General features: G+C 45.1%; 1 protein-coding gene across 4 annotated transcripts in view; it reads left to right on the forward strand.

The window, feature by feature from the left end:
• Positions 1–5,242: 5,242 nt before the first annotated feature.
• The window catches only part of LOC119169143 (nitric oxide synthase-interacting protein), a 264,086-nt gene continuing 241,403 nt past the window's right edge, over positions 5,243–27,925 (forward strand). For all 4 annotated transcript variants that reach the window (XR_012888699.1, XM_075882999.1, XM_075883002.1 and 1 more), the window contains exons 1-2: positions 5,243–5,480; positions 5,593–5,797. Coding sequence is in view for 3 of the 4 variants with exons in the window: in XM_075882999.1 (XP_075739114.1) it covers positions 5,271–5,480; positions 5,593–5,797 (415 nt within the window). In the remaining variant the exon portion in view is untranslated. The remainder of the gene's footprint in view (positions 5,481–5,592; positions 5,798–27,925) is intronic.

Raw genomic sequence — 27,925 nt, forward strand, 5'->3', positions numbered from 1 at the left:
CTCGGTGCCAAATCCATGCCTGCTGCATTTTGCGATGTGTCTCGTGGGCTACTAACTTCCAAAAGGGAACCTAGCATGCCCTCTTCGCAGTTTCCTTTAACACCTTTAACTAAACCATAGAATGACATGCAGTTTACTGTAATCAAAAACTGAGTTGGTGTTGGATGGTCATTACTGCCAGAAGATTGCCTGATAATACCTAAAAGGTTTTCCAAAGGATCCTGGATAGTTTTTGCAGTCATTAGGTATTTAAATCCAACATTTTCAGTGAGATAGTCAAGCAACTCTAGTGTACTCTAAATGGTCACACGTAGGCCAGCAGCAGTGGAATTGCTCAGAAAGCCTCCTCCACCTTTCGTATGCTGCTCCCATGCTTTGAGGTAGGACAGAAAATCCTGCAGCACTGCTGTTCCTGATGAACACGGTCTGAGGGCTTCAGCAGAGAACCGCGATGTCATCACTCTTATGAGCTGGTGGATTTTGCTGAAATATGCAAAACAGCTGTTTTCATAATTTTGTAGTTTACATTGCATGATGTATTCTTCATAGTTATGAACGGCGCAAAACACACGAGACACAAAAGGACGAAAAACACAAGGACGTCATTTTGTGTCTCGTGTGTTTTGCGCCGTTCATAACTATAAACCAAAACCAACAAGCCCAAATGTCGGTGCTAATGATGCATTCTATTAAGATAAAATTTTCATTTACAAGTTGGTTATATCAGACATTTCACTACCTAATTTTAACCAGCATATGACAAGAGACAACTCACCTGAAGAACTCTTGTGTTACATCCATCCTTCCAAGTGTTGCTTCCAACTTGTCTTTGTATAGGTGGAAAGCTTGGAGGACTTTTGTCCCAAAAAGCTGGAAGGCATAGCTGACGATCATCTTCTCAAATCCATTAGGATCCAGGTGACACCGTGTTATGCCCGGCATCACTTTAAGGGTCACGTTGGAGGAGTCTATTTTGTGAGCTTCCCTTACATGTTGCATATCAACCTGCAATGAAATAAGTGGACCATATTGAAATGCACCTGGTTAAGCTTGGAGATAATGTAAGCATATATGAAATCCAATGTGTAATATGCGCAGAAAACATCAGACTTACATGACCTGCAGGGGTGTTGAATCCAGACTTCAGCAGCGAGTTCCGTAGGCATTTGATGAGATGTGGGAAGTCATATATAAAATATAGGTGCCGTGATGCATCACTGGGGTGTTCAATTTTCGAAGTAGTAAAGTCAACTGTCGCTTGGATCCCAAGTACTTTCCACATATTTCTATTCCAACTTGCACCATCGCAAGTAATAAAATCCACAAAGAGCCCACTCTTTTTGGCTACTATGGTTGCTTCAATGACAACTTTGGCGAGTGTGTCAACTTTCATGTTTCCATGTGTAGCAAAGTAACCAATAACTTGACTCCATTTGCCTTGAAATGGGACGAAAAGGATAACCATACCGTGGTCACATGGTACACCTTTGTCCTTGGAAGTTGTAAATGGACCTAAATCCACAAAACCCTCAATTGCACCCGACTTCTTCACTGAAAAATGTTCTGACAGTTTAAGTTCGTCGATGACCAATCCACCGTGTTTCTTCCAAACATCGAGCTCCGCTGTCTTTTCCTTTAGCTGCTTTAGAACTCTCTCACTAAAGCCAAACACAGTGTGGTATGCATGTACATAGCGCTTCAGCGTTGATTTACATGAAAGGGCTAGGATGTTATTGCGACGAAGGTGTTCATACAGGCGAGGGTTCTTCATCTTCATGACTAAACAATCTAAAACCCAGCTTTTCGTATAGCGCAACCCATTGGGTTTTACTCTTGAAGCTGCAAAGCACTGTCGTACAGCTTCCTGCTGTCTTGGTGGAAGCCTTGCAATCTGTGCTTCTAAAGTTTCTGTTTTTATAGCAGCATTCCTAATTTGCATTTGTTCCAGCTTCTTTTTCACACTTTTCAAGCGAGAAAACAATCTAGTGTTTCTTCTGGCCACAACGCGCAAATTCAGCGCTGCATATTGGCAATTCCTTGTTGCTGTTCGCTTCACCCGGGCTCGTCGGACTTGCAGTGCTCGTTTCAAATAGCGGCAAGACACACATTGTGCACCTGAAAGAAAGGTGCAGTGAATTAGGTTGCAATAACTGGCAAGAAATCTTTCGTAGCGACAAGAGTTATAGCTGTCATACTAGTAAAAATGCACATTATAAATACCTTTTTATCAACCTGGCCAAGGCACTTAATGCTGAAGTACATTTCGTTGCATGTAACCACATGGTCCTTTAGCTTCTTCGTAAAAAATCGTTCTTCATAGTCTTCGTGAGATATTGCTTCAACGCAAATGCACATACGATCACTTGTTTTCAGCACTTCTGCTGCTGTCTCTGTTTCCACGGTGCCTTCTTTCAACAGGGTACCTCTGATGAACACTTTGCAGTAGCTCGCAATGCGTGACTCAAAAAACATGACCACTTTTTCCGATCTTACTTCATTCTTCGGTGTCAACACAGACGTGCAGTACACAATGCCTTTGTGATCTGGAAAGATGTGCTTAGTCCAGTGCGGCGATGGTACCTGAAGACAGCTAAATAACGACATAGACTTGCGGTCTTCCTGCGGATTTTCTGAAGAAGAAACTTCTACATCGATGGCCAGCTGTTCGTCTTCTGGCCTCGATGCTGCAGCGTCTGGATCCGGAGTATTTACGGCGTTTGTGTGCAACACCGTCGAGTTGCCACTCGTGCACAGCCGGCGCTTCACTGGCGAAGCATGACTCTAAGACATCGTTTTTCGAGGCGGCCTTTCTTTCACTGCTTTTTTGGTGAGATACGATGGCAAATTTGGCAAAATAGTGGGAACAGCGTCACTGCTCAACATAGGCCTCCCGCGTGGGATCCGCACTTCATTACCGCCGATGGTGTGTACATAATCGCGAATTACGTACCGAGGCTCGAAGTGGAGTTCACAAACCGCACTTGTGTCTTCGAGTGGCTTGTACGCACAGTGTAAATTATTCTCCCACAGTCTTCTGAGTCTCTCATCCCTGGGTACGACGAACAGTGACGGTTTTGGAGCACCTTTCACGTGAACGTAGCCCGTCTGGCATCCGGGCGCATAACAATGGTTCTGGCGACGTGGTGCCGTTCCGCACTAAGTGTCGATGACCGCGAGCTGTTCACTGCCAATCTACATTAATCACAACTATAAGAACTGAAAATTGGGACGTATTGTCAAAGCACTGCTCGGCCGTAAACCAGCAGCGACGACGACACACAGCCAACACAAAAGCGGAGTGAAAAGGTGAAAACTCCCATTGCTGACGTTGGTAGTGCCGCCACGCGGGCACTCAAGAAAACAAAAACTCGTTGACATTTTTTGCGCCATGGCAACGTACCCTCTCCCCGTAGAGTGGGCTCACTACCCATTATTCTAGAACACTATAGCCAGGTGGCGCGTCGAAGCGATTCTAGCAGATGAGGGGGTGCTGGGGGAACTGCAGAATGGGTTTCGGAAACACAGGAGGTTGGAAGACAATCTGTTCTCAGTGACGCAGTGCATCGAAATAGCAAAAAAGGAACACAGGCCCTGTGGCTAGCATTTTTGGATATCAAGGGAGAGTACGATAGCGTGGTTCAAGAGGAATTGTGGGGAATACTGGACACACTAGGCGTGGAACATGTAGTCACTAACCTTTTAAAGGGTATCTATAAAGGTAACAAGGTAGTTATAAAGTGGGAAAAACAGGTATCCAAGCCTGCAAAGGTAAAACGGGGGCTTAGGCAGGGGTGCCCCCTGTCACCCTTATTATTCATGATGTACCTACAAGGATTAGAGGCAAAATTAGAGGGAAGTGGACTGGGCTTCAACCTTTCTTTAGTCAAACAAAGAAAACTTATTGATCAGGCACTACCAGCATTAATGTACGCAGATGATATAGTGCTAATGGCCAACAACAAGGAAGATTTGCAGAGATTGATGGACATCTGCGGTAATGAGGGAGATAGGTTAGATTTTAGATTCAGTAAGGAAAAATCAGCAGTCATGATTTTCAATGACAACGAATGTTGTGAGCTTGGAATACAGGAGGTCACGCTAGAGATAACAGATTAATACAAATATCTGGGCGTATGGATAAGCAATGGGACCGAGTATCTGAGGGAACACGAAACATACGTGACGACTAAAGGTAACAGGAATGCAGCAGTCATGAAAAATAGGGCACTGTGGAATTACAATAGGTATGATATGGTGAGAGGAATATGGAAAGGGGTCATGGTTCCTGGGCTGACGTTCGGCAATGTGGTCTTGTGCATGAGATCAGAAGTTCAAGCAAGATTAGAAATTAAGCAACGTGGAATATGTAGGCTTGCTTTAGGAGCTCACGGGAATACACCAAATCAGGGAGTACAAGGTGATATGCGATGGACATCATTTGAGGGCAGGGAAGCTAGCAGCAAGATAAAATTTGAGAAGCGATTGAGAGAAATGGGGGAAGAGCGTTGGGCTAGGAAGGTTTTCAGCTACTTGTACATGAAGAATGTCGATACAAAATGGAGGAAGCGAACCAGGAAGTTGACTGGTAAATACTTAGAAAACAGCAGGTGGCCAAACCAAAAAGAACTATCGGTAAAGAAGAAAGTGAAGGAAACGGAGACTGACATGTGGAGAATGGGCATGATTAAGAAGTCCGCACTAGAGATCTATCGAACATTTAAGCAGGAAATCGCCAAGGAAAGGATCTATAATAATACTCGGGGTAGTTCTCTACTGTTTGAGGCTAGGACGGGAGTACTGCGAACCAAGACATATCGGGCCAAATACGAAGGGGTGGACACAGTGTGCAGTGCGTGTGGAGAGGAAGAAGAAGCTGCCGAACACTTGATAATATTCTGTAAAGGGCTTCACCCTATAGTTCAGGATGATGGCGCAGAGTTTTTCAAAGCACTGGGGTTTAGGGACCGGGAGGGCAAAATAGACGCAAGTAGTCTTGACTAGAAAAAGGTTATCTGATTGGTGGCTAAAGTCAAGGCACGAGTGAAAATTAAACTATTCACTGCAAAGTACGAATCCTCAAACCCACTTTTTAAGGGAAAAAATAAATATAGTTTTGAGTTCATTAAGTATTACGGCTTGGTGGCGCTAGCCACCGCCCGATCTAAAGGGTACAGCCATATCCATCCATCCATCCATCCAGCAGCGCTGCGCGCGGCGGAGAACCGCCCTAGTTGGCCGCAGGCATACCGAGCCGCCGCTGCTGGTTTTGAATGGCGAGTAACACGTTGGCGTTCTATTGCGGCTTCCTTCCTCTCGAAAACTGTGAGCTATTTTTTAGGGAGGCGAACCTGACGAAGGGAAAGCTACTCGTGGAACATGTGTTCGCGGTGGAGGAGATAATACAAGCAGACGAGCATCAGCTGAACACCAAGTGCGTTTCACAAGTGCAAGACAACGTCGTCTACGATGTGCGTCTGAAGGTAAACGCTCTTTCTCTTTTTTGTGTTCTTTCTACCGCTCTTGTCGAATGTATTCGCGCTCAGAGGCTAAGTACACAAAGGTGGGGATACTAAATTGCCTTTTCGCATGCAGATCTGCGCTCATACACAGTCCGTAGCCACCGGGACGTGCTCTTGCAAGGCGGGAATAACCGGCTGCTGTAAGCATGCCACGGCTGTGTGCGCCTACGTGAATGAGGCAACTGACGATACCTGTACAAGCAGACCTCAGCAGTGGGGAAAACCGTCGAAAAAACCACAGCGGGACGTGAACAAGACCATCGCGGACCTTTTCCCAGGTATTTTGATTAGGAATGCATTCGCTCGATTCCTCTTTTCACCGTGGATTCGTCATTGATTGATTATGAGGTTTAACGTGCCGACGCTACACATATGACGGGGCGCGCCGTAGTGCAGGATTCCGGATTAATTTTGACCACCTGAGGATCTTTAACGTGTGCCAAAAGCTCAAACACACGGGCGTTGTTGCTTTTCGCCTGCGTCATAAAAGCGGCCACCGCGGCCGAGAACCGAACCCGCTTTCTTGACATACCCTGGTTTCGTGAACTTATCCTCCTCCTATCTCTACTGTTAAACCGAGTGAAAGCTGATTAGTTTCATGCTAGCAGCGTTGCATTCTTCGTGAAAGTAACACCGAAATCGCAATTTCTATGCAGTTGCAAGAGGCTGAGAAAAAATGCCGTCTCGAAACGCAGAATCTGTCTGCGTTTCCTGCGTAGTTCGAAGAAAAACAATTATACATGGTGAGCTACATGCCACCGGTCACATAGCCTGCGATCTGCACGTTGTAAGACAACTAACCGCGACGCAAGTCAGTGTGAACTGCTGAGCGTCGACTTCCACCTCCTTCAAGAGCAGCGAGCCCTGCTCCAAGCCTTTTGATTGCGCATTCGCGTCTGGCGAGCAGTCGGCCCCCGACGCGTTCAACAGCACGTCCATGGGTGAGGATTACTCGGGCGGATAAGGCGACGTCAAATTTCTAGCAGCTGATCGACTCCGCTTTGCCCACCTGCGGTAAAAGCAGGGCGAGTATAGGTCAGTGCGAAATGTGGCTGATTCTACCCTTCATCTTACCTTTCGTGTCTCTCACCGCTTACCCGCCACATTTTGTAAGCATCCGGAAATAGAGTCGTCAGGTAGGCTGGGTTGGCCTGGCTCTCGCTCTTCGCATTGTTCACGAAGTGCCTGCTGCATGTTCGTGTGTTTTTTTTTTTTTTTGCGGGAGCCACGGGGAGCCATCAGAGCTATTAGAAAGCAAGGTAATTTAGTGCAGTTCAGCTACTGAATTACAGGAGAAAGACAGAGAAACGGTCACTCACTTTTTCCGCCGCACAGCCCTAATCCAGGCTTCTCGGCGGTCTGTCTCGTACCACTTGCCGGGAAATGAATAGAACCTGACGATGGGCTCTTTTTCCCTTCGTGTTTGCGACGCTGTTGTGGCACCCAACTACACAACAATATTTAGAGCCCGGTCTTTTCTTCTTAGGCGCTAGTTTTCATCACGGCGAAGCAGCAAGCAGCGTACTCCAAGCGAATCTGCGGACGAGCGCGCCCCATATGCGGCAATAAATTGGAGCAAAGGCCGCCAGGGGAGGAAACGGCGCTGCACGTGCGCGGCGAAACGTGAGCCGTACGCCCCTATACGCTACACGAAAAGACGCTCATCATCTTTTTAGAGAAACTTAATTTAGAATGTATCATGCTCTGCGTTAAATCGTTATGGTTTTTACGGTGCATGAGCCCGTGTTGGTAATTATTTATTTGATTGTCTCATGCGCAGTGTTTTCATCCGTACTAGCTGTATCACGTGTAGCGCATGTGCGTCGTGGTTTTTCTTTCGAACCGCGTTGCTTCATTAAAAATGCTCACGTCCGAGCTTGCGTGTCGAATCCTGTTGCGTGTGCGCGTAGGTGGCAGGTTCGTCGTTTTTTTAAATTATATGCCAGCCACTTACCGCCATGAATCTTGTGAAACATATGCTAACACGGTACAAAAAAAAAAAGAGAATGCGTCACAATTGTGGAAGCAATAAACATACATTCAACTAACGTACCGCGGTTGCACCGTGTTTTGATGTGTGTTCGATCCCAGCCGAGGTAATTGAAATTTGATGAACGCTAATCAGGTGGTCAAAACTTCCCTGAAAATTAATAATAATGTGTAAATGACTTGAGATAAGTACCTCCCTCGCCCCGTCCTCCTTTCTTTTTTTAATTTTCAATATACATGCACAGAAACAAAGCATTTACGAAACGTTTGCAAATTTTCTTGTAGTAATCGCATATCTCATCTTCTGCCGTTAGTGTTAAAAGCTCCGAATTTCGGCTGATTAAGCAAGGAAGACGCAGTAAAGATTTCTTGAACTTGTCGTTTTGGTTTCCTCGATGCCGGCACCGCCGCCACCGACTCAGAACAAGCCCCACGCTGCCACCGGTTGAAACCTCCTCGGCGCACACCTCTAAGTACACATAATGTTACTGTATATGCTACCTTTAGGTAGCATATACAGTAAATTTAGGTACACATGGGAAGGCTCGCTCGAAAGTTAGGGTGGATAGCCTCCATATCCGCTCGTAATTTTCGTCTGCGAAGACACACCCCCTCACGTGTTTTGGTGTACTGCGTCTGCTTGAGTACTCGGCGCGTTTTATCCTTGGTGAACGCCTTCAGTGCAGTGTCCAAAGGGCAGCGGAACGATGCGAATTGCATTTAACGCTGAGGGATTTCATTGGTAGTGGCGAAAACGATGTGCTGTGCAAGGATGCAGAAGTAACAAACGTATGTCTAGTGATCCATGTGTCTGTATAAGAAACAAAGACAATGGTTCGAAATGCACTGCTCGCTGGGCTTTCATTCATCAATAATCTTGCAGCCCTGTTTACATCTTGAGCATGCAGTGTCTACTATTCGCGATATCGGTGAGCAGATTGCCAAGTTATCTATCACGGTACAATTCGCATGTCTTCAATCGCGTACGTACCGGTATTTTCTCAGAGCATGTTGCAAAAAAAGACATAACGCAGGGAGTGTCCGCCGATGTTTTTGTTCTTATTACCATTTTGTGCAATATAATAAATTTGAGCTATTGTGACCATTAAATAAAACTAAAATGTCTATATTTTGGCATGACTACGCGTCAGTTCTTCCTGTTAAAACAGAAAATCACAAACATTGTGCATGCTAGAAAAAACCGCGTATGTCTGAAACTAATAAACCATGCTGCAAATATCACTTGTATACGCTTCTACGCAGTGGGTTGCCCTAATCCATCGTTAGATGCCACTAACAGCGAATCAAAATTCGAAGAATAAATTTTATTGTAAAATTGAGGCGAAATGAACGGTAGTACACCTAAAAGGCCACTAAACAACCCCAAGGTCTAAAAATTGTTGTAAATAGAAATAATTGCACTTCTATTCCGTGAACTTTTATTTGCGAAAGGGGCTAGAACATCGCGTTCATATGGTTTTAAATTTTCGCGCCCTCCAGCCACCCTTCTTTTTCAGAGGAAAGGGTGGCCCGTCATCGTGACTCCGCCCACTTCAGCAATGTGACAAGACGTCAGTGGTTGACGTCATCAGCAAACTTGATCAGTCACAACGCACTTTTTGCTTGCTGCGATGCCTCGTTGTTTTCCGTTTACCCGGTCCCGATGCTTCTCCGCAGCCCAGTCGCTTGATTTGCAGCCGACAACGATTCGCAGCAAAACTGCGTTTCAAAACTGCCTGGTTTTTCTGTAGTTCAATTTTTTCTGGTGAGGGGGGCTTTATTTGGGAGTAAAGCCCCTTGATCTTGGGAAAGTAATGACGCTCTCCTCCACGCGCGCGTTTCCTCTTCGATTCTCCTTGCCCGCTTGCCGTACGCGCGCTGCGTGGCGCCATTTTTTGCCGATGCTCCCGCGGGCACGCCTCAATATTCGATGGAGGCAGTTTATTTGCGGTTGCTTGCGCGCCACAGTAGTGCTCAAATTTTTGATGGCGATAATAAAATTGAGAACTTTGAGGCAACAGTTTATTAAAGGATTAGTTTCTTTCAAAGGTCGTATAAGTGGGGCATGCTAATTAAAATAAAGTTTTTAGGGGGAGTTCTACGATGCGTACGTTTTTGTGCCGTTTGATAACATGTAAGTTTGCATGTGATGTAGTTCCGCTTGTGGCTTGTCCATCTGTGTTCGGATTTTTTTTTCGTGCTTGTGCGCCAGTATACGACACAGGTACTTACAGCGTCACATATTGCAATGACTTCGGGGATGGTGGATCGTTTAGTCCTGTGTTCATCTTCTCGGCGTGAAAGTAGCTTTGCGCAGTGGTCTCCAAACTGAAGAAGGCCCTTGAGCAATGTCAATACGATTAAGTGTGGCCAACAGTGACTCAACTACCACAATAACAAAAACATAAGAAAATGATTAGTTAGAACTGTGTTTTCACGTTTTTGTCAAAGATACTAGCGATCGGGTTGCTTTTGAGTGGAGAAACTATGCAGCAGAAATGTCATCATAGCCTGCGCGTTGATAGCGACCAAAAATTTTATGCGGACTGACTGATCCCGTCAGTAATACCAATGTGACACTGGTATAAAGATAATGTAGTATATTATTAGGAATAGAAGACATGCTCATTCATTCATTGGGGAATAGAAGACAGGTGTGACCAAAACGATTGCGGGGCAATGGTTTCTTAGAAAATGGCTCACTCGCTATCACCGTGCTATAGCTTTTTTCTCGTTGCGCCTCTGTATTTTTTTATTTATTTCGATAGACCGTATCTCTTTCATACTTTTTGCGTGTTAATTCCCCTCTGAAAAAACAAATAACAAAATAAACATTCTCATTGTAATAAGGGCCAGTTGGTGTCATCTCTATTTATCCATTTGTTTGTTTTCTCCAACAAACCTTCTCGAAAACGAATCCTAACAGTCACAAAAAGCGCGATCGAAATGTTGTATCATTTCACGTAATTCTTCGCAGCGAAAGCAGACTACAGTTGTGCGTTTTCGACGATTACCGAGGTGCGTGTGAGGTGAAGAAGTAGGAGCTATTCTTCATTTCATTTATTTGTTTATTTATTTAGACATACTGCAGACCAGCATTTTGGTTCAGGCAGCAGAGGTCTAAGAAATGTCAAGCGTTTCGTAAGAGCAACAAAATATGTAACACTGTCCTTTTTTTATTTCGCTTCCGTAGTTACGAAGTAACTACTGCTAGGTTGGGCTGTTCCTGCATTCAAATATATAACACATTTGAACACTTTAATCACCAAGCAGATAACATTGCAGCAATACAGCAAAAAACAGCCGAAAAAATCTCATGAAGCAGTGAATTGCGTTCATCAACTGTTCAGGGAAAATGACTGTATTTGTAAGCATTTGTTCGTGCAAATATGAGCACCAAGGATCCATCATGTTCGCTGCGAGTATTCCTAGCAGTGGCTGGCTGAACGATACAAGGTACATATAAGGCAACTTTACCTGACATAATTTTGTATAGAAACGTTAAGCGGTTCAATTTTCTTTTTGTGGCTAACAAAGGAATTCAGCATATTGATGACAACTCCAGTTTAAAGCAACGCACAAATAGCCGAGAAAAAAAAATCACAGCATATCCACAAGGTGAATGATACGAGTGAAGCGAAGCGAGCAGAAGAACGAATGTACACACGGACGGACAGACGCACGAATCGGCGAAGACACGGACGAACCAGAGCATGGACGGACTCACGGACGCTTCGTCCCACTCATCATCATTCACTCCATGAATATGCGGCGACACCGTTTTTATTGACATCCAATGCAATGCAACTGGCTACTACGACGACACGGAACGTACGACCGTCGGCATAAAGAGCTTCACCCCCAAAAAACACGTATGTTGATGAGCAGGCCGAAAGAATAATACAAATGCAGCGTTCAGCGATGCTTTGATACGGGCAGTAAGAAGAGTGCCTTACCTCGCAAAAAAGACTGTTGTTTGTCGAAACGGAGTTTTTTCGGCCGATGTTGTGTAGCCAATCCTGCTTCTGCAAGCCATCGCGTTTACCTTGGGGTATCATAAAATGTGCGTGATCCTTTTCACTGCGCTTATTGAAGTCATAGGCGCAACAGCGCGGCTTAGCGCCGGCACAAAGAACATCAAAAAAGAAAGCGCGCGCTATGTTTGTTACGCAAATCGTCGGCGAAAAATGGTGTGAGCGAAAAAGACATACTCAAGTAAAGCAAGCAAAGATCCACGCGTCTCCAAGGGCAACCGCGAAGGAGACCAATCGTCGTGCAGAAAAAGTGTCGGAGACCGGGAGGGTGCGAAGAAGGGCGAAGAGAGAGAGGGGGTGGAGCGCGCGGTGGAGAGTACATTGGATGGAGGTACTTTCCCAAAATTAAGAGATTTTATTTGGGAGTAAAGCCCCTATACCTTCGGAAAAGTACAGCAATCTTTTGATCTGTGCCGCTCCCTCCTTTCCCCACCAAAGCTTCTTGTCTCTTCATGTGGATGCGGCCAAGAACCAGTTTTCACCTCTCCGCGCCATAATGGATGCGCCAAAGCGCCACTGTAGCGTGCCTAAAATGGGAAGGTGTGATGAGCGCGGTGCTTTTCGCTTGCAGGAGAACGCCCTTCAGCGCGCCGATGCCGCCAAGCGCGCTGATGGCAGCGGCATGGCTTCGGTTCGGACTGTCACGGTGGATGGACGTGTTTTTTGAGCGCTCCCGGTCGACTGCGCAAATAAGTTGTTTTGCATGTTTTGAGCTTGTCTTTATAATTACAGGGCAGCAGTTAAAATCCCTCTAGCACTTATTTTATTGTACGGCATTTTCGGGGGTCAGTCACCAGGTGTTTGTTATTTGTGTGTGTGGGTTTGATTTTTATCGTTTTTGTTTTTTTTTCGCCACCTCGTGGGGTAAGTGTAAGTACAATGAACACGCAATTTTTTAGAGTAGAGCTCAGACTTTCTCTTTTTCGTAGGGCAGGGCTCGAGTTTTGTAATTATCGAGTGAGACAAGTCATAGAACAATTGGTGTCGGAAAGACATGGTTAAAAAGATTGTGAAGTGTTCAGGATGTGGGGTTGGTTTTAAAGTGGCCCCAAGTGTACAAGCGGAAGGAGAACATACTAACGCGAAGTGTAGGCAATGTGAGGTCGAGGGAAAAATGGAGAAAATAATGGTTACCCAGAGTGACATGCTGATGAGAATCACCGAGCTCGAGACTGCGTTGGCGACAGAGCAAGAGAAAACGAGTGCTATGGGAAAAAGGCTGAAGTCCGCCGAGGAAGCACTAGCCAAAGTAAACAGAGCAGCGGCCTACGGAGAGAACAGTAGGGAACCGGCAACCAGAACTGCGGAGAAGAAAGAGTAAGCAAGTTTGGAAAAAACAGGTTCAGCCGGTTCATTTGTCGCAAGGCCCAGCTTAAGCGAAGTAGTGGTGGGGCTGGGAGGGGACAAAGCAGCCGGCGTCACAGGTGCAAGTAACCCCCAGGTGCAGGACGCTCCAGCTGAAAAGTCACAGCATGTGATAATCGCCGAGGGCTCGAATTTAAATCGATGCACAGAAGCCATCAAAAAGAGGGTAAGAGGTGACAAGAGGGTTGCAGTAGGGGCGTTTCCAGGACGCAAGCTGGAAGCAGTCATGAGGCAAGCGAGCGCAAAACTCAAAACTACAGCTGATAGACGAAACCTCGTGATAATTTCAGGCGGTTTAAACAATGTCTTAAATGAAGATACAGCAGGACTAGCAACTACACTGGCGAAAGGCGTTGATGACATGCGCGCCACTTGTCCTGAGGTACAGGTAGCGATAGGCACAATACCGGAGGTACCGGTGCGTGATAGCAACCTGCCAAGAGCGGTTGTCAACGCAAACCAAGAGATATGGCGGATGAGTCGAGAGAAGGGCTTTGAGGTGGTGGAAATAAACAGAGAGGTGCATAGGTGGGGTGGTTTTCAACGAGACAGAATTCACTTCGATAGGCGGCTAGGTCATGAGGTGGGTTGGCGACTTGCAGGACGCGCGGTAGCTTTTTTGGGGGGCAAGCGAGCCCTTCGGGGTGCAGGATAGCTAGTAACGAGGAAAACAACCAGGGAGACTTCGACAGGTGTTATGGACAGATACGATTCCAAAGTGGCAACAGTATATAAGATAGGTCGAGTCCGGGGCAGAAATAAACGTAGCCACGAGCGCCGAGCCATTTCAGACATAGGGTATATTAACATGCATGGCGGTAGGAACAGGCTGAAGTGGGAAGAGATAGAAGAACAGCTCATGGAGGAGAGGCCGATGGTATACGGTTTTGTAGAAACCTCTCTCAGAGACATGGAACAACCTCCTAACAATGCGGACTACGCGTGGGAATATTGTAATAGCAGAAAGGGGTTTGGTATTGGGGCATTCATTCATAAAAGAACAGACTGGCAAAGGGTCAAGCAGGAGTGCAAGGAACATTTATGGCTAAAAGGGAAAGTGGCAGGGCAAATGACACTCCTTGGTTTCGTGTACTTGAGGACGGGAGCAAAGGCCAGAGAGGAACACCAGGCAATAGTGGAGTGTATATCAAAGGACATTCAGAACTTAGGAGGAGAGTGCGAGATAATTATACTAGGAGATATGAATGCACACATAAAAGATATAGATTGGGTATACCGACCCGACAGGCAAAATGATCATGGATATGTGTGAAAGGCTGGATTTTATCATTTGCAACAGTACCGAGAAGTGTGAAGGGCAAAGAACATGGAAGGTAGGAAGGCTGCAGTCGACGATAGATTACGCACTTATGTCACATAGGATGTATGATAAGCTCAGGGGAATGCACATAGATGAAGGTGACTCCAGAAGTCTGGGTAGTGATCACAAAGGTATCAAGCTAAGTTTTGGAAGAGTAGTGAAAATGGGAAGGAGACAAGATGAGTAACTACATAAAAACTTTTATTCAGAAAGGCAAATTGAAATAGCCACTAAAGAAATTGAGAAAGTAATCACTGAGGATAATAAAACATAGTGGACATACACGAATATAATTAGACTGTTTGAGCTTGAGCTTGCTAAGGCACGTGACAAGTCACCCCGAAAACGAAGACACAAACCCAGAAGTTGGTGGGATAAGGAAGTTAAGAGAGCCATAGCAAAACGTCAGGAAGCCTCTAGGGAACACAGACATGCTTAGCAGCGGGGTGAACCGACAGATGATGTTAAAAGAAAATGAGAAATCTTTCTAAGCTGTAGAAGGGATGCATCCCTTCTGATCAATGAAAAGATTAGAAGAAAGGCAGCCCAGTGGCTGGCAGAAGTACATAAAAAAGATAGAAAAACAGCTGCGAAATTTTGGAATCATCTAAACTCCCTAAGAAATGAGACGAGCCTAGAGTAGAGGTATATAACTACAGCTCAAGGTGCTAGGCTAGAAGGGAACGAAGCTATTGAATATATAAGAACAAGGGTGACAGAAAAATATCAACACAAAAGTGCTATATGCACCACAATCGACAAGGACGAATCAAGTGGCGCAAGGAGTACAAGGAGTACAAGGTGATATGGGATGGACATCATTTCAGGGCAGGGAAGCTAGCAGCTAGATAAAATTTGAGAAGCGATTGAGAGACATGGGGGAAGAGCATTGGGCTAGGAAGGTATTCAGCTACTTGTACATGAAGAATGTCGATACGAATGGAGGAAGCGAACCAGAAAATTGACTGGTAAAAACTTGGAAAACAGCAGGGGGCCAAACCAAAAAGAATTATTGGTTAAGAAGAGAGTGAAGGAAGCTGAGACGTTATGTGGAGAATTGGCATAATTAAGAAGTCCGCACTAGAGATCTATCAAACTTTTAAGCAGGAAATTGCAAGGAAAGGATGTATGATAATGCTCAGGGTAGTTCTCTACCGTTTGAAGCCAAGTCGGGAGTAGTGCGAACCAAGGCATATTGGGCCAAATACGAAGGGGTAGACGTGGTATGCAGTGCGTGTGGACAGGAAGAGGAAACTGCCGAACACATGATAATGATCTTTAAAGGGCTTCACCCTATAGTTCTGGATGATGGCACAGAGTTTTTCAAAGCACTGGGGTTTAGGGACAGGGAGGGCAAAATAGACTTTAAGCGGGTAGAATTAACTAGGGGGAGGTTACCTGATTGGTGGCTAAAGTCAAGGCACGGGTGAAAATTAAACCCTTCAGTGCAATGTACGAGTCTTCAACCTCACTAGTTGAAGAAAAAAAAATAAATGTATTTTATGGTTCACTAAGTATTATGGATTGGTGGCGTTAGCCACCGCCCGATCTAAAGGGTGCAGCCATATCAATCCATCCATTCCATATCTGTAAATAAACACAAAAATAAAGCACTACACTTCGTAAAAGCACCACCAACTGATCTCCCCCTCATTGCCTCCACTTCAGTGCGTTGCTTGTTTTCCTTCGCTTGCGACAGTGGCGCCCCTTGTAACGCGCCACAAGCTTGCATTTTGCTTTCGAGCGGGTAGCGCATCGCTGCTGCTGCATTAGTTACAGCCACTCCTGTACAGCGGTGGCCGTGCCTCGCATACGGCTTTATGTATTGATTCTTCTGCGTTGATTTTCTCAGCAAGACTGGGGGCACTCATAATCAATATTACGGCAGAAGAGCTGCTGCAAGTCATGCACGAGTTGTAACAAATTGCACGCCGTTTAAACTTATGGTCGCAGCGTAACGTTTTCGTGTGTGTCTGGCGCTGATATACAGAGCTGGATTTATTGAAAACAGGTTGAAGTTAAGTAAACTCGGTAGGCTAATTATTGAACCAGCAAGAGATATTTAAATCGCAGCTGTGCTGTCTTAAACCACGCCGTTTAGGAAGGAATAGTTCCCGTGTGTACCAACTATCTCGATATTTTATAACTGAAGCAACCTCAACAATGTCGATTAAAGTGCTCGCTCAGAAATTCGTGACGTTTGACATGCTATCTTTCCTCTGCTTGTCTAATTGCTTGTGCATTCATTACGCCGTTCTGAGATGTTTGTCTTTGCGGCGCAGTTTTCAACCATTGTCATGAGGTTTCACATGTCTGCATAGGTTTTGCAGGTAGTGTAGGTGATAAAGGTCGTGTTTGTACACGGAAACCATTTCGAATTGCTGAATGGCCAAGATGATGCTGTGATGTAAAGGTCGAAAAACGCAGTCGCGTCATCACTGACGAAATTACCGCTTGCCCATTTCTAGCGATGTATTATCTGAACACACCGCAAAGTATCACCTCAAAGCAATGAGAAAGTTCGGCACATTGTCATATGTATTGCAACAAACCGTTTTTTTTACAAGTGCCTGCGGCTCAGACACGGGCTGCGCTTGAGAACAGCCGCGATAATCATGAAATTCAAAACATTAACCACTTCTGAAAGAAATTCTCTCACACGTCAAACCTTAACCACTTCTGAAAGAAATTCTCTCACACGTCATGCACTTTGCATGCGGCGAACAAGCTACGCAGTGGCTAGGGTGGCTAGAATTATGAGGTGTGAAAAGCGGCCACCAAAACCGGTTCGCAAAGCGCGCCGATGCCGCTTGAGGCGCTGCACGCACCGGCGCGGGTAAATTTGCGGAGGAGACAAACGAGACCACACGCGCCGCTTTCCACAAAAATTGCTCCTACGCTGTGTGTTGGTGACCGTTTTTCGGTGAAATCATTTTGATCGAGTAAGTGTAGGGCAGTACGTGGCACCTAAGCCCTTTAAAGTCTCATCTCTGAAAACCAATCTCTAAAAGGCCTACCAGCAAGACTCGACGCCCACTTTCATGGATTTAAAGGCCAACTCCGGCGATTTTTTGACCATGTCAAGGTAATGGTGTGTCTATGGTCCTTAGATACTCCTGTCACGAGACCAACAGCTGAAATGCTCGGGAAATTTGCAAATTATTTTAATAAGCAAAAATGTGCGACACTAAAACCCGAACGGGCGCCTGTTCTGCGTATGTCGTACTATTTAGTAAGAACCGGAGGCCGTATAATGTTCCCGCCGGCGCGTAGTATCAAAACTGTGAAAGCCAGACGAGTGAAGCACCGGCCAAACAGAACTCCGGAAGGAAGAAAGCTTTCCTCTGCAATACCCATGCCAAACACCTCCGCCGTCGCCTTGTGGCCACCACAATAAACGCTGTAGCGGCCAAAGTAGCGTTGGCATCAGCTGCGTCACTTCCGTTGAGATGCCAAACATGACGTCACCCAGACACTGTTGCCAATAAGTCTGGCACGCGAAGTGAGCTTTGCGAGAAAATCTTTGAAATTCATTTTCAAAAAATCAGCGCACTTCTCAAGCATATAAATTGGTATAAATGAAGGAAATGTGGAAAGGAACGTACCCAGCGTATTTCATTGAGATCCACTGACCTCGAAATATCGCTGGAGTTTGCTTATAATGATACTGCTGCTATTCGCGGTGAAGCGGCAGGTGCGCTGATAGATGTTAATCACTGTTAGGCTTCATGTTAATTTGAACATACTAAATTCATTCAACCACGAGTAAAACTTTGGTATAAGAGCCCCGTTTCGCTTTTCCGAACGCATAATCTTGCGCAAGCCGCAACTTGAATACTTACTTAACGTTCAATATCGGCCCCCGAATGTATCAGTTTTAGTGGCGTACAGTTACTCATTCTCAGATTTGGGTGCACGTTAAAGAACCCCAGGTGATTGAAATTTCCGGAGTCTTCCACTACGGCGTCTCTAATATTCATATGGTTGTTTTGCGACGTTAAACCCCACATGTCAATCAATCAATCAATCAATCAATCAATCAATCAATCAATCAATCCGTCAATCACAGTTACACGCAAATAGCGCAATAACCATGTTTCCAGCAGCAGATTTGCGAACAGTTTTTACAAAAACACTTTATTTTCATGCACGTCAGGTGTTCATGCACAACAACACTCATAGCTTTACTATTTGTTATTTTTATTATTAAGGTTGGTTTACGCCTATTAAAAAAGAAGTGGAATCGAGTGAGTCAATAACATTGCACCAAGGGAATTCGATCGATCTGCAAAGCTCCGCTGAGATAACACTTCTGCCTGGACTGAGAGATTTCTTGAAACATTTTGTTTAGAAACAAGTGATGTTGTATACATTACCAAAAAAAGTAACCAGAAAGGTTACTCGCTGTCCTAATAATAAATATTCGCGTTACCATCTTATGTTGCTACCAGAAAGGCAACGAATTACCGTTACCGAAATAAAAATAACTAACGTCTTCTTCGATTGTACTCCATGATGGATATGTGGTGTTTAATGTTCCAAAACCAACATATGAATATGAGAGACGCCGTAGTGGAGGACTCAAGAAATTTCAGCCACCTGGGGTTCATTATCGATTATACTTCAAGATCAGAAGTTTGAATCAATGCGTTCGCGCTGCGGGAGCCAGAATATTATTTAATAAACCTCGTATATATATTTGACATGTCATAAAGCATTCGTTAAACATAGTTCTAGTACCGTATTTAATCTTACTAAGATAAACGTATACCCAAGTGTTTGTCTCACCAGGCATGAAGAATTAAACTTGGATTTTACCTATTCCTAGAAGCGTTTAGGATGAACATTGTCCTACAGGCTACCTTACCTATTGACCACCTGAAACCACGAAGACTCTGATACTTCGTCTTTTCTTCTGCTATTGATAACTTCCTATGAATCTATTTAAATATTGCAAAAAACGTCGCTACAACTGGCTGTCTTGCGCATTTTTTCTACAATTATTATTACTGTATTGTATCTTTTACTGTGATGTCTCTGTGTACCAGTGTATAGCTTTGATCCTGAGAATTTTTGATACATCAAATATTATTATGTGTAATTAATTCCTAACGATTAATACCCAACTAGGACGCTGTAGATATATATAATTTTAAATAATCAAAATTGTCACATTATATGCTTCGCCCAACTCATTCACTTTCCCGAATAGTACATCTCCCAGAATTTTTGTCACTCTACTTATTGATTTTTGCTTTTAATTTTCTTGCCAAGTCATGATACATATGTATTCTCTCGCTCTCTATTTGTGGAGCTTTGTTTCATACCTTTTGTATTCGTACTTGGTGTCATTTTATACTTGTAAAGTATATTTTTTATTCTACGTGTATGAATGTCTGTCGTGTACTGCTGCTTTACCAACTTGTGACTGGGTCAGTACTTTGTCAATTTCTGGAGCTTTTATTCCCGTGCTCCTCGACCTATTGAAAGAAAAGGAACAAAGTCTCTGACCAAAACAACTATAGCTAATTTAGGTGAATTAAACTAGAAAATTTTGCACGAGATCCCGGACGTATAACACAGTGGCCTAATGTGCACCGGAGAGTTGCATATGATGGCTTATAAGGCCGTGGCATATGTTAAATCCATCTCTCATTGTCACAGAAAGCCGAAATATTATTTCATCGTCAACCTTCTCCCAAAAGATATGATCACTGACCTCAAAAAATTACAGTAATTTTGGCAGCTTGCATCTGCTAGTGGACCACAATCGCAGGTATTTGCAGTGTAAATAACTTTTGCCCCTTTAACCTACGCAGGGCCCGCTAGAATCGCAACTGTTTGATGGAAACGTGAACCTTGCTTTTCCAGGTACTGCAACCTAATGCTCTGCGACGTGTACTATCAGCAGAAGCTAATTTTATTTTGGAAACATAACTGATGAATAGCGCTACCGTGTTGCAGGAACGACTTGCTGACATTTACAACCCACAAAATTTAGGCAGCAGCTATATTTCTACATGTATAACGAGTGCGTCAAAAAAAAAATTGCCAAAGTAACGTGCTATACCTGTAGCGGATTACTTATAACGCGTAACCACCGACACTACAAAACAAGGCGGGCGTTGTTGCACTCATCACGATTATTACGAAGTACCAGATTTCTCACAGCATAGCTTGCCACAAAATATACAGGGTGACCATCCGCTGCTCAGCGGTGTACAATTCATGGGCGACAGACACTGCTAGTGCATCAGTTAGAAGTCTTTCGTGGTCTTCCTCATTTTATTCAATCTCATGCGGCATTTTTTCTACAGACAGAGAGACTCTGCCACTAAGTGATCCGTGTTGCCACCCTTGGGTCTCGGTCTCTTGAAGAGGCTGAGCTAAAGCATCAAGTTTTGCGGACAAGCATAATGCAGCGACGCTAGATCTACCTTTTTTTTTTGTCGTTGACACCTTCAGGCATTTCAGAGAAACCCAGCGCATCGCAATCACCGATTGACGAAGTACTTGCAAAGCAGCTACCGCCTGTGAAAAAAAAAAAACAGCGCACCCAAGGAGGACTCGGCGAAATGCGCCGCTCAATACCCATGGATGGATGGATGGATATGGCTGTACCCTTTAGATCGGGCGGTGGCTAGGGCCACCAAGCCGTAATACTTAATGAACCAAAAACTAAATTTATCTTTTTTCCCTTAAATAGTGAGGTTGAGGATTCGCACTTTGCAGCGAAGGGTTCAATTTTTACTCGTCCCTTGACTTTAGCGACCAATCCGATAACCTTCTTCTAGGTAATTCTACCCGCTTAAAGTCTATTTTGCCCTCACTGTCCCTAAACCCCTGTGCTTTGAAAAACTCTGCGCCATCAACCTGAACTACAGGGTGAAGCCCTTTACAAAACATTATCAAGTGTTCGGCAGTTTCTTCCTCTCCACACGCACTGCATACCGTGTCTACCCCTTCTTCTTTGGCCCGATATGTCTTTGTTCGCAATACTCCCGTCCTGGCCTCAAACAGTAGAGAACTACCCCGAGTATTATCATAGATCCTTTCCTTGGCTATTTCCTGCATTAAAGTTCGATAGATCTCTAGTGCGGACTTCTTAATCATGCCAATTCTCCACATATTGGTGTCCGCTTCCTTCACCTTCTTAACCGATAATTCTTTTTGGTTTGGCCTCCTGCTGTTTTCCAAGTATTCACCAGTCAATTTTCTGGTTCACTTCCGCCATTTTGTATCGACATTCTTCATGTACAAGTAGCTGAATACCTTCCTAGCCCAACGCTCCTCCCCCATTTCTCTCAATCACTTCTCAAATTTTATCTTGCTGCTAGCTTCCCTGCCCTCAAATGATGTCCATCCGATATCACCTTGTACTCCCTGATTTGGTGTATTCCCGTGAGCTCCTAAGGCAAGCCTACCTATTCCACGTTGCCTAATTTCTAATCTTGCTTGAACTTCTGATCTCATGCACAAGACCGCATTGCCGAACGTCAGACCAGGAACCATGACCCCTTTCCATATTCATCTAACAACATCATACCTATTGTAATTCCACAGTGCCCTGTTTTTCATTACTGCTGCATTCCTGTTACCTTTAGTCGACACGTATATTTCGTGTTACCTTAGGTACTCGGCCCCATTGTTTATCCATACGCCCAGATATTTGTATTTATCTGTTATCTCTAGCGTGACCTCCTGTATTCTAAGCTCACTACCTTCATTGTGATTAAAAATCTTGACTGCTAATTTTTCCTTACTGAATCTGAAATCTAACCTATCTCCCTCATTACCGCAGATGTCCATCAATCTTTGCAAATCTTCCTTGTTGTCGGCCATTAGCACTATATCATCTGCGTACATCAATGCTGGTAGGGCCTGTTCAATGAGTTTTCCTTGTTTGACGAAAGAGAGGTTGAAGCCCAGTCCACTTCCCTCTAATTTGGCCTGTAATCCTTGTAGGTACATCATGAATAACAAGCGTGACAGAGGACATCCCTGCCTAAGACCGCGTTTCACCTCTGTGGGCTTAGATACCTGTTTTCCCCACTTTTTAACTACCTTGCTACTTTTATAGATCTGCTTTAACAAAATTGTGACTACATCTTCCACGCCTAGTGTGTCCAGTATTCCCCACAATTCCTCTTGAACCACGCTATCGTACGCTCCCTTGATATCAAAAAATGCTAGCCACAAGGCCCTGTGTTCCTTTTCTGCTATTTCGATGCACTGCGTCAGTGAGAACAGATTGTCTTCCAACCTCCTGTGTTTCCGAAACCCATTGTGCAGGTCCCCCAGAACCCCCCCATTTTCAATCCATGCCTGCAGTCTTTCCTTTATAATCTGCATCACCAGCCTGTAGACCACTTATGTCACTGTTATATGATGGCAGGTGTTTATGTCAGCTTTGTCCCCCTTTCCTTTATAGATCATGCTCATCCTGCTAAGTTTCCATGCATCAGGAACTTCTCCATCGATTATTATTTTGCTCACTGCCTCTCTCAAAGCCTGCTTAGACTTCGGGCCTAATGTCTTTATCAGCATAATTGGAATTCTATCTGGGCCTGTTGAAGTACTACTAGGAACCCTTTTCTCAGCCCTTTCCCACTCTCGTTGGGAAAATGGAGCCATTGCGCCACTTGATTCATTCTTGTCTATTGTGGTGCATAAAGCACCTTGTTGGAAATTTTCTGTCACCCTTGTTCTTATATATTCAATAGCTTCGTCCCCTTCTAGCCTAGCACATTAGGGTGCAGTTTTAAACCTCTGCTCCAGGCTTGTCTCATTTCTTAGGGAGCTTAGATGGTTCCAAAATTTCGCAGCTGCCTTTCTATCTTTTTATGTACTTCTGCCAACCACTGAACTCCCTCTCTTCTACTATTTTCATTGATCAGAAAGGGTGCATCCCTTCTACAGCTTAGAAAGATTTCCCATTTTCTTTCAACATCATCTGTCGGTTCACCCCGCTGCTTGGGATGTCTGTGTTCCCTAAAGGCTTCCTGACGTTTTCCTATGGCTCTCTTAACTTCCTCATCCAACCAACGCTTGGGTTTGTGTCTTCTTTTCCGAGATGACTATAGCTCAAACAGTCTAATTAGATTCGTGTATGTCCACCCTGTTTTATTATCCTCAGTGATTACTTTCTCAATTTATTTAGTAGCTATTTCTATTTGCCTTTCTGAATAAATTTTTTTTGTGGGATCTCATATTGTCTCCTTTCGTCTTTCACTACTCTTCGAAAACAGCTTGATACGTCTGTGATCACTACCCAGACTTATGGAGCCACATTCATCTATGTGCATTCCCCCGAGCCTATCATGCATCTTATGCGACATCAGTGCGTAATCTATCGTCGACTGCAGCCTTCCTGCCTCCCATGTTATTTGCCCTTCACACTTCTCGATACTGTTGCAAATTATCAAATCATGCCTTTCACACATATCCATGATCATTATGCCTGGTGGGTTGGTATACCCATCTATATCTTCTACGTGCACATTCATATCTCCTAGTATAATTATCTCGCACTCTCCTCCTAACTCCTGAATGTCATTTGATATACACTCTACTATTGCCGTGTTTTTCTCTCTGGCCATCGCTCCCGTCCCCAAGTACACGAAACCAAGCAGTGCCATTTGCCCTGCCACTTTCCCTTTTAGCCATAAATGTTTCTTGCATCCCTGATTGACTATTTGCCAACCCATGCTCTAATGTATGAATGCGCCGACTCCACCCTCCTTTTTGCTGCCTCCTGTTCTACTGCAATATTCCCATACGTAGTCCGAATCGCAAAGTGGTTGCTCCATGTCCCGAAGGTGTGTCTCCACAACCCCATATACCAACAGCTCCTCCTGCCTCAACTGCTCTTCTATCTCTTCCCACTTTAACCTATTCCTGCCACCCTGCATGTTAATATAGCCAACGTCTGACTTAGCTCGGCCCTTGTGCTTACGTTGATTTCTTCTCCCACGGACTTCGTGTGGCTTGAATATTTGTACCCCTTTTGATCCGTATTTGGCTACACTGTTGGCCTCAGGGCTCTGGGTTCTCCTAAAAAAGCTATGGCTTGGCGACCCATTCTGTTACCGACCCTCCTGCCCGTCGCACCACTGTAGTGAATGCCGTCGTGTGCAAAGGGGCGAGCGCCGGGCTCGTACACGTCTAGGTTAACTTACATTACGCTGTATCCGAGTTGCCAGCTCAAACCCTTGATCACACAATTGGCCTCCACTACCCTCCTTTCAATCCCTCGAGGCTGCCCCCAGACCTCTGGGACTGTGCATATAGTCACATCCACACTCCTAGAGGCTTCTTCAAGCTTACGCATCCCATCCTCTAACTTTCTCTGAAGGTTTTCATCCTTGCCCTTTAACACATCATTGAGCCCAGCATGAATAATGACTAGATTTTTGCCCTCTATGCTGTTTTCTACAACCTCCTGAGCTTTGGCCAGTGCATCCACCATGCTCTTCCCTGACTGTGCCTCTTCCCTGACTCTCCCATCTTCCTTCACTGTCTTGAAGATGCCATCCCTAACCCTGGCCACGTTAGAGTCGCCCACAACTAAGACCCTTCTACGCTCCAATCGCTGGCTTCCTGTTTGTAATGGCGCCCCTGTTTGCTTCACCTGTTTCTTCATCTGCCATCTGTCCTCTGTTTATGCCCTGCTTGAAGACTGCCGCGCCACCGAGCTGTATGTTCTCGGAGCCTCCGTGCTGTGGCCAGACACTGCGGCCCCCTAACCTCCCTTCTCGCCAGTTCCTTTCCGCCTGTCGCCTTCTCCGCTACCCACGCCTTCCGTCTCACACCGCTCGGGGCCGGAGCAAAGCGCCATTAGCTCCTTTACCCACTGCTCTAGCTTGGTCCGCCTTTCCCGTTCTTTTCGAAGGTCACCCTTCATTTGCTTTAATAGGCTGGCGGTAGCCTCCTCCCGCTCACGCGACGCTCCGAGCTCTTTTTGGATTTCTATCCCCTGCTCCCGTTCCGCCCTAAGCTCCCCCTGAAGCCCCTTGATGCTAGCCTCCATGCACTGCAAGGCCGCCTTCAGTGCCTCGCACAGCCTGCACATGAAGCTCGCCTTCTGCGCGTCGGCCAAACTCGTGAATGCTGTCTCATCTAAGTAGCACGAGCACGTGAATTCTTCGCACTGCACCAGCTCACTCTCGCTCGTGGTTTTCCTAGCCTCCTTAGCCATCGCCCACCTGACCTTCGGACCGAGTGCCCGACAAGTCTACGCTCGACCCTAATTCCGCTATCCAGCCGCCTCCGTTAACTCTCCTACCTCAACAAGTGTTTGAAGCTGCCGCCTACACCGCACACATACGTGTTCAATTTTGCTAGTAGCCTCACACTAGGTCCCCTTCGTGTTCGGCTCTAGCTATTTAACAACTAACCGGGCGCCCCGACCTTCATAGTGTCGGTCGCGAGCGCAACAGCGCGGAGCTTGTTTAAAATGGAAGGCAGGCCAACTCCGCTGGGAGCGTGAGCCATTCCTCAGGCATCTTTCTAGAGGAGGCATTGGCCCGGCTTGATCCCTCGCGCCTCCTCGCGTACGCACCTCTGACGCCGACGCCGAGAGTGGCATTCGATGCTTTGACAAGTAGACGCGAGCATACGCGAGCCAGTGGTTGTACCTCGATTGTACCCACCACTCAGGTAGCCTCCTACTGGTTATTTCTACCCGTTTAAAGTCTATTTTGCTTTCACTGTCCCTTAACCCCAATGCTTTGAAAAATTAGGCGCCATTATCTTCGACTGTAGGGCGGACCTCTTTACAGAGCATTATCAAACGTTCAGCCGTTTCCTCCTCTTATCCACACGCTCTAAATAATATGTCTGTGCCTTCGTATTTTGCTCGGTACGTCTTGGTCCACAGAACTCCCGTTCTAACCTCAAAGAGGAGAGAACTACCCCGAGAATTAACGTAGATCTCTTCCCTTGCGATTTTCTGCCTAAAAGTTCGGTAGGTCTCCAGTGATGATTTCGTAAGCATTCCCATCTTCCACTTGTCCCTCTCTGTTTCCTTCACCTTCTTTGTAACGGATGTTTCCTTTTGGCTTGGTATTCTGCTGTTGTCTAAATACTTGCTTGACAGTTTCCGAGTTCGCTTCCTCCATTTATTATCGCCATTCTTATGTAGAAGTAGCTGAAAACATTCCTAGCCCAACGCTCCCCTCCCATTTTCCTCGATCGCTCCTTAAATTCTATCTTGCTGCTAGCTTCCCTGCACTCAAACGATTTCCATCCCATCTCACCCTGTACCCCCTGATTTGGGGTATTCCCATGTGCTCCCAAAGCAAGTCTACCTATGCCACGTTGTTTAACTACCAATCTTGCTTAAACTTCTGATTTCATGCACAAGACCACATTTCCGAGAGTCAAACGCGGGAACAAGACACTTTTCTAAATCATTCTCACAACGTCATACGTATCGTAGTTCCACAGTGCCCTATTTTTCATTACAGCTGCATTCCTGGTGCCTTTAGTCATTACGTATCTTTGGTGCTCCCTTAGATACTAAGCCCCGTTATTTACCCATACGCCCAAATATTTGTATTCATCCACTATTTCTAGCGTGACTTGTGGTATCTTATGCTCACTGCCTTTGTTATTAAAAATCACGATTGCCGAGTTTTCCCTGCTGAACCTCAAATTTTACCTATCTCCTTCATTACCACAGATGTCTATCAATCCCTGCAGATCTTCCTTGTTGTCGGCTATTAATACTATATCATCGGCATACATCAATGTTGGTAATAACTATTAAATGTGCTTTCATTGCTTGGCCAAAGAGAGGCTGAAGCTGAGTCGACTCACCTCAAATTTGGCTTCTAGATTCTAAAGATACAGCATAGATAACAAAGGTGACAAGGGACATCCCTGTTGAAGCCCGCGCTGTATCCCTATAAGCTAAGATACCTGTTCTTCCCATTTGATAACTACCTTTCTACTTTTATATATATATACCCTTTTGAAGATTAGTTATTCCATCTTCCACATCTAGTGTGTCCAGTGTTCTCCACAAGTCTTCTTGAATCACACTATCGTAAGCTCCCTTGATATCTAGAAATGCCAGCCACAGGTGCCTGTGTTCTTTTTCCGCTATTTCAATACACCGCATCAATGAAAACAGATTGTCCTCCAACCTCCTTCGTTTAAGGAACCCATTTTGTAGTTCTCCCAGCACCCCCTCATTCTCCACCCATGTCTGTAGTCTTTCCTTTACTAGCTGCATCACCACCTTGTACACTACTTATGTCACTATTACAGGATGGTAGCTGTTTATACCGGTTTGTCCCTCTTTCCTTTAAAATCGCTTAGATTTTTGTCCTAGTTTCTTTATTAGCATGATTAGGATGTCGTCAGGGCCTGCTGATGTGCTATTAATAACTTTTTCTCTGCCCTTTCTCCCTCTCGTCCCAGTGGAGCCACTGAGCTAATTGGTCCATCCTCATCTGGTACGGTGCACGTAGCGTTTTCTTGGTGTTTAAATTTTTCTGTCATCATTGTTTTTATACGTTCCCTTGCCTCATCACCTTCTAGTCTGACCCCTTGAACTCTAGTTACAAACCTCTGTTTGATGCTTGTCTTATTACTCAGAGAATTGAGATGGTTTCAAAACTTTGCCGCTGCCTTTCTATCGTTTTTGTTTACTTCGGTTTACTTCTATGATTCATTGGGCCCCCTTTCTTCTA

The sequence above is a fragment of the Rhipicephalus microplus genome, chromosome 2 (genome assembly GCF_043290135.1).
Source record: "Rhipicephalus microplus isolate Deutch F79 chromosome 2, USDA_Rmic, whole genome shotgun sequence".
NCBI classification, from domain to species: Eukaryota; Metazoa; Arthropoda; class Arachnida; order Ixodida; family Ixodidae; genus Rhipicephalus; species Rhipicephalus microplus.